General features: G+C 40.8%; 1 protein-coding gene and 1 long non-coding RNA gene across 3 annotated transcripts in view; one reads left to right on the plus strand and one right to left on the minus strand.

Moving 5' to 3' along the window:
* Nucleotides 1-13,498, plus strand: part of LOC310759816 — a 264,296-nt gene that overhangs the window by 248,650 nt on the left and 2,148 nt on the right. Inside the window, exon 11 of the long non-coding RNA XR_014546521.1 lies at nucleotides 8,205-8,346. This is a non-coding gene — a long non-coding RNA (uncharacterized lncRNA). The remainder of the gene's footprint in view (nucleotides 1-8,204; nucleotides 8,347-13,498) is intronic.
* KHDRBS2 (KH RNA binding domain containing, signal transduction associated 2) overlaps nucleotides 1-13,498 on the minus strand; it is a 336,381-nt gene that overhangs the window by 23,768 nt on the left and 299,115 nt on the right. The window contains exons 8-9 of one of the 2 annotated variants that reach the window (XM_083607374.1): nucleotides 9,995-10,053; nucleotides 623-797 (exon numbers count right to left, since the gene is read on the minus strand). In XM_083607374.1, coding sequence (XP_083463500.1) covers nucleotides 700-797; nucleotides 9,995-10,053 — 157 coding nt within the window. In that variant the 3' untranslated portion in view covers nucleotides 623-699. The remainder of the gene's footprint in view (nucleotides 1-622; nucleotides 798-9,994; nucleotides 10,054-13,498) is intronic. The other variant, XM_083607373.1, reaches the window with a different exon arrangement.

The following is a 13,498-nucleotide window of genomic DNA, read 5'->3' on the forward strand; positions in this document are numbered from 1 at the left end:
TTTATTGACAAATTATGGCAAACATATTTGACAAAATTATGGTTTCCTATTTAGAGAAGCTTTACACATGGAACTTTATGTGATTTTTTAAAAATAAAAAAGCAAAACAAATACAGGTTAAAACACTGGACAAATTCAGTTAGCTACATACATACAGTAGCCGCTTGTTGTCAACCCCATTAAAACAGCATTTAAAATGAAATTTACAAACTTAATATTGAACATCTTAAATCTAACTAACATATATTAAAAAGACAGGTTAAAACATCTTATCTACATCTTGATTATCATCTGGTTCAAAAAAGTCATATTACATTTTTAGCAACCCTAAATAAAAAATTTGACCTTTGTTGTACCGGGCAGGGAGGAGGGGTGTGGAGGGGAATAGATGCAGCTTCATGCTTATTTGTCCTGTTTTGCTTTAAAATTACACACAACAATGAGGAACAACCAAGAAAACATCATCTTGCTGAATGGTTTAGCCAATGCTTGCCAACGGTCTTTTATAGTCCATGTTATAAAATAGTACTAAAGCCAGTGTCACTCCATTGTGTAAACACAAGAAGTATATAGAGTAATCATAAGCAGTAATTCCTAGGATAGAAAAGAAATGGGCTATTACTTGTCTTGTTGCCGTTTATGTGGAGATCACGGGTTATTAATTGTCTTTAAGGTTGAGGTCACAGATGAGGAGGACCTTCAATATCTACCATAGGGGTGTTCCCTGTAACCCCCTCTGCTTGACCTGGAAGGTGGTGCCTTTAGGCTGGGACGGCTTATGGCCCACTCTTCTTGTGCTAAAACAGACAAAATAAGAAGAAAGAATTTACTTTATTTTAATAGGCACGTATGTGTGTAAAAGATTCCCCGTTGTGCATTTAGCAAACAAAATATAAGGACAGCTTTGGGATCCATTTCTGTGTCCTCTCTAAAATCACACTTATAAGATTTTGCTGCCAGCCAAGGCAGCTTTCAGTAAAGAGCAACAGACCTCTTTCCCTTATTTGATTCAAGATATGAATATCCAATTTACTGGTAACACAGTCAGTCATAAGAAAACGGTTGCTTTAAGTTTGCCTGCTCTCCAAAACCCCGTACCATAACTGAGTTTCTAACATGCTATGCTAAAGCATGGAAGTGGATATCGTTTTCTGCAGCTGGTACATTAACTGGATCAGGAGTTGAATCAAAAGTGGGTAATTGAAATGTGTTTTCTGCTTCCATATTCAACTAAAAAAAAGAAAACAGTAGAATGGAAACTACTTAGAACTAAAGTAGCATTAGGACAGAATTTTCCAGAGTGTGCAGATAATTCTCAATATACATAAAATATTAGTTTAGACACACACACACACACACACACACACACACACACACACACAGACCACGCAGTAACAATTACGTATTGATACACTGTATTAGTTGGAGTCTTAGGTGAACTCATGGTCACTTTTCTGAATTACACCAACATGTGATATAGTGGTGGATGAGTAATTTTCATCAGCTCATTGGCTTACTGAAGCAGTAATCAATATTCAGGCCCTGTAATGCAAACATCTCTGCTGATTCCCACCACCTCACACACCCTGCCCATGCCGCACAGCAACCAGGCAGTTTCTGTCCTGAAACCAGATTGACAGCTAGCCTGGATGGGACCCAAATAATCAGTATACTCCAAGACAGTCTGGATGACATTCTAAATCATGCAGATAAATTCTTACATTAAAAGGGCTAGGACAGTGTTTCCCAAAGTGGCCGATACTGCCCCCTGGGGGGTGCTGAAACAATCTAGGGGGGTGGTAGTTGCCTTGGGTGCAATTGGGAGGCGTTGAATAAAAATAAGGGGAGGTGGAAGCATAAAGGAAGTTTAAAAAAAACAAAAAAAAAACATTCATACCTGTTTCGTCTATTGTGCAATAATCTGGCATTTGTGCTGGAGGTGAGGGGTTTCCCCGGGCCAGGGTGAAGCCTTTTTGGCTTCACCCAGGCCCAGGAAGTGGATTGCAGCTTGCCTAGCTTATTTGGCCAATGGCAGGCAGGCTGTGGTGCTGGCCCCGCCCCTGAGGCAGATCAGACTTAGCCGGCAGGCTTCACTTGGGTCTGCCCCATGGGTTTTTAATCCCGGGGCCAAGTCCACCTCCTCGTCCACTTTTGAAAAACATTTGTACATATTCCATCTGTTGTGTAATGACGCTTACCTGTGTAACATAGTTATACTCATAGTGATTACTTTATTGTCCAAATTTGTCACTACATCTTTCTGTTTTTTCACTTAAAGAAGGTAGATTTCCATGTAATTTTTTTTTCTGCAAAAGGGGCGGTAGGCCAAATAAATTAGGAGACCTCTAGGCTATGATATAACTTGGGAGTATTATTTTTTATTTATTTTCCCCGGAGCCAACTTTCAGGTACTAAATGAGTTCCTGCCTGGGTCATTTCAGTCCTAAGCTCTGTGATTTAAACTATATCTCTTCAAATATTTTCCTGAGATATTACTACAGTGAATTATATATAAAGAGCAAGTGTAAGCTTAGCAGTTAATGAAGTGGGGTGAGTGGGTTGTTGTTTAATTTTAGGCCACTGTGACCATTTACAACATCAATGACTAGCCCTTCAGCATTTTTCTAGGGAAATCTCTGTTGGTCACAACATCCTGGTGAGAGTTAGACAGCTTGTGATTAGTAAGCTCTGGAAGTAAAATATGCACAATTATGTCTGCAAACTCATTCCCAAATGAATCAAATCAATGATCTAAGTTGTGCACCTGCACGAACAAACTAGCAAGCAGCCTACGGTCAAGACACCAATTAGACAACAAGAGCGTGCGTGATGTCTGTTCACATGGGTCAGTGGCAAATAACAGACCTGCTAGGGTTCTGCTTGAGAAATGCAGCAGATTGCATAGGTCGTGTAGAAATGTAAGGGCACACAAGACAGATTAGTTATCCTCTAGCATGGCAAAGTTTTGTCAGCATTTCAAGCAGATTAAACTCATACTTTGTCACCATGGCATATTCAAAGAATCACTTCCATTATCCTCTTCCTCCTCCAGACTACACTAACTCCTGCACGACTTGGATCAGGTATTTGGGGAGTGATAGGTCTAAAAAACCAGACACAATGTAGAACAAAATCAGTGTGTGACAGCTCAAACTCTGAATGAGGTCCTCTGAATGAGGGGAACATTCAGACACAGCAAGCTCCTGGCTTGGTTTGAAAAGCTATTAAATGTAGCAGTTTCTGGTTTCACATGTAATGGGGAAGCAATGGCTAAAGGCTGAATCTTGGTGTGTTTTGCTGCTTGCACAATGGCAAGAGCAAAAAAGCAGGAGAAAGGCTGCCTATGCTCACACATCTAGATCTTCAGCTTAATGTTATGAATGTATGTCACCAGCAGTGCCATGTGTGATGCTAAAATTTGGCACACACCCCTACCTATCACGCTCTGTTCTACAGCATTGTTTTGCAACCCCCCTGCAGCACGGCACCCAATGCCACCCTAAAACCGCCTCTGCTCTTATTGTTTCTCATCAAGCCGTTGACTGACTGTTCTCGCCAGAGGCCTTATGAACCCCTGTGACTATGAATCTAGACCTTTCCTTCATCTCTGCGGATGAACTTTTTCAAAAATACTCCTTGCCTCGAGTGTTTCAAATATCTGCTTCCTTTTCTCCTGCAGGGCACTTTTATTGCAGATTCATCTTTGCCCAATCGCCTAATAGAGGCTGTTTGCTTTCCTGAACAACCAGAGCACTTTGCTTCTACTTATCATGATTACTGTGCTATCCTATGCATGTCTACTCAAAAGGAAATCCCATTGTCTTCAGAAGAGAAGAAAGTTAAAAGTGGCTTGAAAGAGAACTGCTTACGAATGAAATCATTTCAGGAGGGCTGCAGGAACTGGAAAGAAAGGGCTAAGGACATGAGTAATCATGGCTACAAGTTAATCAAGAGTTATGGGATTTTGTTTTAAAGCCACAAGTATTAAATGCATGAGCAGAAACCTTTTATTAATGTGGATACTTCCAATTTGCTGTGTTTTCACTGAATCAATACAGCAACCCACCATTAAATGGGGAATAGGAAGTTAATTGCTATTATCACTAGCTGCCAGCCTCCTTGGTTTGTGATCAATTGACAGTTACTTATTATTATTTCAGCAGTCTTACTTAAAATTCACATTGGCTCTTTGCCATTACTTTCACTGGGCTTTCAGTAAACTTCCTGTATGTGCTGGGAGCATTGCTTTATTGATGCATTATCTGCACACGTTTAAAGAGGATGTTGAGACCATGCACTAATATATATCTCCTATGACAAATGTTCTGTCTGCACAAGCATTTCAGCTTGCCAGACAACATGATCCTTCTTCTCCCTCTCCTGCAAGCTGGTTTGGGGGGGTTCTCCTGACCCCCCTAGACCCAATTTTGGAGGGTGCAGGGGAGAAGGAGAGAGGTGAAGAGCCCTGTTGCACAAGGAGAAGTCCCTGTGGACGGCTTCCACTGACAGGGCTCATTAGGAATTCTATCCTTTGTATATGTTAATTTTACATTCCTATTTCCAAGAGGATCTCCCACTTACTTACTTACTTACTTGCATTGATATGAACGTGTGCTTTCTAGACACTTGATTGAGGCTTCACTTCAATATACACTTACCTGGGCAGAAGTCCCATTGAACTCACCATGGCTTACATCTGAATAGACATGTATAGGATTGCACTATGACTACCTTAAGGAAAAACTGCATTGACTTACTTACACTTGGTGGCAGTTCTTAACTCAAGGAAATGGTAAGACTCACTTCAGTGGGTCAGCCTGAACTTTTTTTTATATAAAATACAAAAAATCCTTTCTGCTTTTATTTATTGCAAAAAAATTAATCACCTTTTTATGAATTAAAATTACCTTTCTTTCATCACATAGTGGATTGCTATCACATATTCTGACTGTGGGACAAACCTGTGTTCAGAAGTCTTCATTATGATTCAAAAGGTTGTGATACCCACCAGGACCAAATCCCCTTAAACAGTGAGCTAAGTGGATGAGCCACAGCCTCTCCCCCAAATATGCCCCCTTTTTTGTGCCAAACTAATTTGATTAAGTGATGGCTGTTCATTTCAGACTAGAACACAAACTAGGAAACCAGGCAAGAGAAGCATTGCATCTTAAATGTTAAGCCTTCCACTGTGCAACGCTAACATTCCGTAGTCACTATCCTAAAAGGTAGAGGAGCTGGAGGGGGGAATGCAAAGTCGTGTATATATATAGTAGTACCTCAGGTTAAGATCTTAATTCATTCTGGAGGTCTGTTCTTAACCTGAAACTGTTCTTAACCTGAAGCACCACTTTAGCTAATGGGGCCTCCTGCTGCCGCTGCTGCACGATTTCTGTTCTCATCCTGAAGCAAAGTTCTTAACCCGAGGTAATATTTCTGGGTTAGCGGAGTCTGTAACCTGAAGCATATGTAACCTAAAGTGTATGTAACCCGGGGTACCACTGTAGTCATGTGTATAGATGGCTGATCAACATCAAAAACACGTTTGATCATCCACCAAGTTACACTTTTTAAATTAAAACCTGATAGTTCATAAAACGTTGTACAAGTAGCTATAGGTGTTCTTTCTAAGACTGGAATTACAAAATGCCAATAATCACAGTCCTGAATTCTTCAAAATTCTGATTAACCTCAGACAATCATAGATCCTTATCTATGGGCAATAAATAGAGTACAGAAGCAGGTAGTTGTCTGTAGAAATTATTCACCTTCCCCCACTGCAACCATGTGTCAAAGGGAAGATGCTGAAGGATTTAACACACCGTACTTTGGGTATATCTTTGGAGAAAAGTAGTTTTAATTGGCCTTTAGGGAGGCTACAAACTCAAACACTAAAAAAGAGGGTTCATTTCTTAAGAAGACTAAGAGAAATGGAAGAAAGGATGAGAGAGAGGGCAAGAGTGAGAAAAAGGACAAGTTTTCCATGGGGTGTTATGTAAAACCCAAGATCAAACGAAAACTTTAGCTATATCACTAAGAACTGCATTCAGTTACTCATTGCACTTTTAAAGACAGTAGTTACAAGCAAGGTTCCGGAACAGTACATTTCTGGGCACAATTTAAAGTCTTGGTGCTGACCTTTAAAGACCTTAACAGCCTCAGCCGAGTATGCCCGAAGTAGTGTCTGCACCCCCATTGTTCAGAGGTCTTCCTCCAAGGGTATTATGGCAGTTCCCTCACTACAAGAAGTGAAGCTACAGGGAACCAGGCAGAGGCCTTCTCAGCAGTGATGCCCTCCCCATGGAAAGCCCTCCCATCAGCTGTCAAGGGGAAAAAGAACTACACAACTTTTAGAAGACATCTGAAGGCAGCCCTGTACCAGGAAGTTTTTAATGTTTGATGTTTTACTAGGTTTTTATATGCACTGTAAGCCACCCAGAGTGGCTGGGGAAACCCAGTCAAATGGGGCAGGGTACAAATAATAAAATAATAGTTGTTGTTGTTATTATTATTATTATTATTATTATTATTATTAGCAGCAGCAGCAGCAGCAGCAGCAGCAGCAGCATTATTGGCATATAATCCCTGTAGAATTTAGTAAAATAATACATCCTTAAGAAATCTAACAGTGCATGGTTAGGAAGCCTATTTTATTTTCATTAATTTATTCATTAATTTTTTTCATTAATACTTCCCCCCCATCCCATGTAACCAACAACATTTATCTAAGGAATGCATGGATAACTAAAAAGACTAATCAGCTTTGAAGAATTTGGTATATGTAAATAGCAATGATGGTGCAGATGAATGAGATGACCAGATTGATCAGCCATAAGCAGAAAAGTAGGCCAATAGTTTCTGTAATTATATATTGCATACTACCAGGGGCAGCGCAGGATAATCACCCCTTTAAAAATCTTTACATCTTTTTGGTGCAAATGAAACAAAACACAAGTAAGGATTTTTGAGTTTCTCAAGTTTTTCGCAAGTAATACTGAAATTAGGACCATGAAATTGTAAAACATGAAGTTAATATATCTACTTCTAGGTCTGCGCAATCCTAAGCACATTTTCTCAGAAGTAAATCCTATTGGTTTCATTGGGATTTTATTAGAATCACACTCATGCACTGCCATGCAAATCATGTTTACTCCAAAGTAAATCTCAATGGGACTTACTTGCAAATAAGTGTTGTGAGGAATTCAAGTAACAATGCATGAGCCTCCCTAAAATCAAATCACTTAATATCCAGTGGAATTTATATGAGTTTAATATTCTGTTTTGACTGCAGCCAGTGGTAACAGCAAATACAGTAAAAAAAAAAAAGCACATTCATACAAATGTGTTATCATCAGTGGTAGTTTTAACACTGACAATATACTTCACAGAAAATCAAATAATTCTCATTGGGCGGAATTCAATTGGTACTATGCCACTCATGGAAGGACTTTTGATCCCAGGGAGGTTCCTGGTAATGAAAGGGGAAGGACTGGTTTTGGCAAATCCCATATCCCTCCCTGCAGCTACCTATACCACCTTTCACCCTGTTCTAGGGGGTTGCCCAGGAAAAAATTATCTCGGAGAACCATGAGCTGCAGGGTGGATGAGGAAAGAATTGGCTCCTGTCCTCTTATGTTAATGGATGCCTCTTCTGGATCAAAACCCCACTATGAGTAGAAAGGCACCAATTGGATCCTATCACTTATACAACAACGCACTACACATCTGTCATTCCGTCTCTGCCTTCTTCTGAAATGCTTTGCTGACATAGGTGAGAGATGCACCACCTGAAAGCTCTGAGACTGGCTGTGCTGGGGGAAGCTACAATTGTTGACTAGGGAAAGTAGTCCCTTTTGCCCGAGAACAATCATGTGAGAATACCATTGCCTTGCCTTGCCTTGCCTTGCTGTCAGCAGCTTCGCGACATCAAACGTCTTCACTCACAACTTCATCTCCTTTGTATGCTTACTAGGAGCCAACACACTACACACTAACCTTTGGTGCCTAAAGAAAAGGAGTTTCAGAGGCAAAGGTGTATGGACATGTAACTAGCACAGATGCTGTCTGGAAAAGTGCAATGGAGTTATAGTACAATGTTTGGGGAAACATTAAAAGATGCCAAGATGTGGGGCAAACAAAAAACCAAACCCCGCTCAATTTGCAAGTACTCACCTATCCTGGTGTGCATCTTTCTAACAAGGCCACAGGGTTGGACCAAAGATGAACATGAATGAAATGAAGAGGAGGAGAAGCCGGGGCAGATAAGGCTATGGATGCAGGTGAGCATCTCAATGGAGAGAGAGAGGGAGAGACCAAAAGCCCAGGGAAAGAAAAGCCAGGCAAAACCAGGTAGGGTGAGAAGCTGAGGCTGGCATGCTACACAGCTCATCCACTCAAGTTATATAGCCCAATCTTTCTGGCCCCATATCCTTACACACTTAGTGAACACTAACTGTGGAAATAATGTCATTTTCTATTTGCTAGCATCATTGTTTGACATTGTCCTATTAGGAAATCATTATTTTAAACCAAGCATGAAGGAACTGAAACTTTGCCATGCACTAATATATTCTCAACAGCTGAACAAATACAATTATTTTTGAAACTGTCAACTTGCATAAACTTCTATTCTTCCTATGCATCTTTTACCTCTCTTTTTTTTGCAATTTCTAGTTATTCTTGCTGGATGGATGGGTTATTCTTTCGCATTTTGTTTGCTTCAACAGAATGAATCCAAACTTATACCTTCTGGTGATTTTAGAAAACTTTCAAGGCCAAATTAACTTTTTTATAAAAAAAATGGTTAAGAGTTCTCTAAAATAAAAACAGAGGGTTTAGATGTTCCGGGAAGGACAGAGGTAGCAGGTCAGGTTCTGAGGTCAGAATTTTGCCTGTGTAAAGGGACCATTCCTGGTAGATATCTGTTGCTTAGATTATCCCTAACACCCAATGGCCATAGCACATTCAAAATTAAGCACTATTAACAGTGCAATCCTATACGAGTCAACTCAGTAAGCCCCAGTGAGTTCATTGGGGCTTATTCCCATGAAAGTAGGCATAGGATGACAGGCTGAGTGTTGATTTCAGTCAAGCACATTCTGAAATTCATTCTATTGCAATCAATTGAAAGAGCTTAATCTCAACTGGGTCATATGCCCTATAGTATATACACAATTCTAGTATGAGGTGGCTTGTGTAGTGTTAGTAAAGCTACAGAACTTCCGGTTTCTCTTCATATCTGTGGGCGTGAGTATATAATGTGTGCGTGTACATTTCTGTCATGTGGCTGAATGCCAGTCACAACCTGCACACTGAAGGAAAAGATAAACCTTGTAGAGAACATCTATTTTTTATTTCTCATATGCTCTCTACGGAGGGGAAGTGGCCTTGCTTTTGTGGTAACTTTTCCCAAAACAACAAGACCCTGACCCTGTTCGTCTGCCCACCCCTTGCCCATCAGCTGGCAACCCTATATGAGCAATCAGTTGCTGGTTAGGGACTGACAGGTTTGTCATGAACTTTAGGCAAGATCTGACCTACTGGAAACTATACATGCAATACTTTTTTTTAAAAAAAATGCATTTTAATTAAAGTAGCATATACTTGCTATCCAACAAGAACAAAGCATTTGAGGCATTTCATGCTTCTTGTTGTTTTCCTGTATTTGAGACAGCATATACATAAAACAAGGTGACACCAGTAAGACAGACGACCATCACCATGAAATAGATTTGGGCCCTAATCAGCATTTTCACCACTACTTTTTAAAAACTGATCTACAAGTGTGATGAATGTCTTTGAAATTCTGATGAAAACGAATCTGCTCAGTTTCCTGGCTTCAGTCCCACAAGTCACATTTTACCTCAGAATGACATAAATCAGCTTAGTCTGGCCTCTATAAAAGCAGGAGAGGGAGAATGTACAAGTAATTTTAGGTTGTCACTGAGTGATTGGTTTTCTGACTTCACACTTTTACCAAAAATAGAACAGGCCTTACCGTAGCTGTCATAAGCATCTTCACTTGTTCCATGACCATAGTCATAATATTCAGGCAGACTGCAATAGATTGACAGCAAGTAAAGTTATTGGCACAGGAAAGCTTCAAACACAAGAAAATATAAGTTTGTTATGCTGGTCCTTTAAAAAAAAATTAAAAAATAAATCTAGACAAGCAACCACTAACTCAATATTTAAGGAGGAAAACCTGAAAGGAAAAATCAGTGAAGGAAAAAGGCAACATACAGTAGAATGCTTCGTTCATTTAACACCCCCCCCCCGCCCCGGATAAAAGTTACCCTGAATGGCAGTGGTTTTGAAGATTTGACTGTGAACGTGTAGAAGGAATTACAGCTTGCTATAAAAAATGCCTATGCGACCAGTTCTTTGATCACAGTTAACTAGAACTAAACATTTTAATGATACACCTCCCACATTTAAAACATTGTGATTATTGGAATGAACCAGCAGGAATTTTTGTTTTGACTTGCAGTGGCTTCAGCTCTGTTCTTGTCAAAACGTATGTATGTGCTGTCATTGGGAACAGGCAGGTTAGATCCCCAAATGATAAGAGACAGAGGAGAAACAAAACTCAGTCCATTTCCTTGTGCTGCAGCAGTAACATCATAACCACGTTTTCCTAACAAAGCATCCTTCATGCTTTGGAAAGATCAGTAACATCATGCCAGAACAGATGTGTCAACACGGCCAATGATAATTTTAGAGGGAGGAAAAAAAGCCTCTGGTATCACATCTGCGGGAAAGCAGGAAACCAGCAGGCCAGTGTCATGGGCAACATGAATCTCCCAACACTGGCATCACTGCAGCTTACCTGGATATGGCCAGGGCAGGGCAGTGTTGAGGTCAGGGCTGCATGGACACACCAATGGGAACACACAGATCTGCACAGCTCTGACCTTGCCACTGCACTGCCCCAGGACCATTTAGGTAAGCTGCAACAAATCTAAAGTTGAAGGGCCATTTCTGCTGCCTGCTGCCAGTAGGAGAACTGCTTGGGTGGAGCTGGGACTTGCATCACAAGACAGGCCTCCCCTCCCCAACCTGTGGTGCTCCTTTCTGCTAATGGAGGTTGGTGGAGAGGAGATTGCACACCATCTAAGCCCCACTCTCAGCTATCCACACAGTGGGGTTGGGATTTCAATGTAAGAATAATTTCTCATGTCATTCTGACTCTTGGCTAATCCACCATTTTAAGACTTGCCTCTTCAAAAACAAACAAACCACTATGGCAGGTATAGGCAAACTCAGCCCTCCAGATGTTTTGAGACTACAATTCCCAGCACCCCTGACCAAACGAGTTCTCTTCCAGAATTCACTGCTAGAATCTGAGCATTTCCAGAATATGGAGGCAACTGTTCATTAATGCATGCCACTTTAAATACAGCTGAATATATGCAGCTATCTATTACTTATATTTATTCGAATAATATTCTTGTCTAATTTCTTGGACAAGAGCTTTGATAAGTGAATTGCATTTCAAGCTATGACTGCTTTAAGGTGGCATCAGAAGACAAATCTCAACTCAATTCATGTTTTATACAAGTGTAGTACATCTCAGCAATTATCAAAAGAAATCAGCATAAGCAAAGCTTTCCTGTTTATAAATTTTAATTTTTATCCTATAATTTCGCAAGTTTCGTGTTCATGCATCCAAGAAAGCCAGGTTTCCTTGGGACTTGGGAAACAAGGCACTGTTCTCTATGATTAGCATTCATTAGCCTGAAAATAAAGTAAAGCACATTTTTGAGAGCTCAGGTTCCTAGCCTGAAAGCACATATTAGATGAACTCGTTATCAGCCAGGCGTATTTCCCCTAGCATACACTACATTATACTTTAGCCTTTAGCTTCAGGCCAGCCTGATCCTGTACTCCGCCTCTGTACATTAACTCCAACATCACATTGTTGGTTAGAGAGGGAAAGCCGCCGGGGGGGGGGGGGGGCAAACACTCCTGCAAAACCCATACTTTCATTCTGATCCCAGATTGAGGGTAGCTAGAATGGGGCAACCTGTCTCTGATGCCTCCACTTAATTCCAAAACCACGAGGAAGAAAAATGCTAATGCCCACTGGTATGATGAAGGTTGCTGGAGGGATTCCTTACCTCCCCATCTGAGGCTGGAGAACATATTTAGTAGGGGTAAATTTGGAGCAAAGCCAAGTTTGGCAGCTGTAGGGCTATGGAGTTGGGGAAATAAATACAATTCCCCATTGGCATGCCCTGCAGCCTATAAAGCACGACTGGTCTTGGGCTAGCTGTGTAATAAAAATTGTGGTGTTGAGTAGGCCTGTGTATAAAAAGTATCGTTACAAGTTTGGGGTGTTAAACTGTGTGTCAGATCCCTCTAATCCAGCAAGTGTTAGAATTTGATCAGGGCTTCTAATTTGATCAGAGTAAGTGGGTTAGTCTCCTGATGATTCAGGGGGATTAAGGGGTTTAGTGCAATCTGGTAAATGTGTGGGGCCTCCTCTCTCAATAGGCAAATCCAGAGTTTGGAGTAGAGTTCATTTGCTGTGATGTGACCTAGAAGTAAAGCCAGCAAGCTGGAAGGAGAGTCAGAGCGGTGTTTGAGAGCAACGTTTGATTTCTATTTGAATCCAAGGCTGTAGCAATGGGAGAAACAAAACCCTTTGGGGGCACTGATGCTGTGAACCCCTCCATCACAGGCTCAGGTTGTATATATGTGCAAATATACAATATATATTACATATATCCTAAAGACACCACAGTCTCCGCTGTGCCGCATTTCCAAAAGTAAACACAAACCCTGGGGAAGTACCTGGAATCTCGCACCGATTGGAGGGGCATGCAACAGTGTTTTTGGGACTACAACTCCCATCATCCCTAGCTAACAGGACCAGTGGTCAGGGATGATGGGACTTGTAGTCCCAAAACAGCCAGAGGGCCAAGTTTAGTCATGCCTGATTTAGGTTCTTTTTTTTTTTTGGCAGTCCTCAAATGGGTTAGCTGCAGGGCTTTTTTTCAGAGGTAACTCACAAGAACTCAATTCTGGCACCTCTCAAGTGGGCACCATTGTCATTCTAAGAGAATGAGGCAGGTGCTCATGGTGAGTTCCAACACCTCTTTTTCTGGAAAAATAGCATTGGCTTAGCTGTAACACATAGCTGTTGCAGAATGAAAAGATAGGGTGGCTGTTATGATGATGGTGGTGGTGGTGGTGTATATATAGCACTTCATCAAAAGATCTCAGCCTGGTCCCCATACATGTTATTTTATAAGTTTTTATTTATTGCTGATACAGCTATTGCTACACCTTATACATTACAATCAATCAGCTGTTCTGTGCTGTTGAAATAAACTGGGAATGTGTTTAGTATACAAAAACTGTGTTTCGTAAGCAAGCGGCAGCGGGGGGAGGGGATTAGGATCTTAAAGTAGAGCTTCAATAAATCTTGTATGAACTGTCAGAGTTAAAAATGCATTTCACGTAAGACACTTCCAAAAGTCAAAGAGCAACCGTTGTT

The sequence above is a fragment of the Podarcis filfolensis genome (genome assembly GCF_964270895.1).
Source record: "Podarcis filfolensis genome assembly, chromosome: 3".
NCBI lineage: Eukaryota > Metazoa > Chordata > Lepidosauria > Squamata > Lacertidae > Podarcis > Podarcis filfolensis.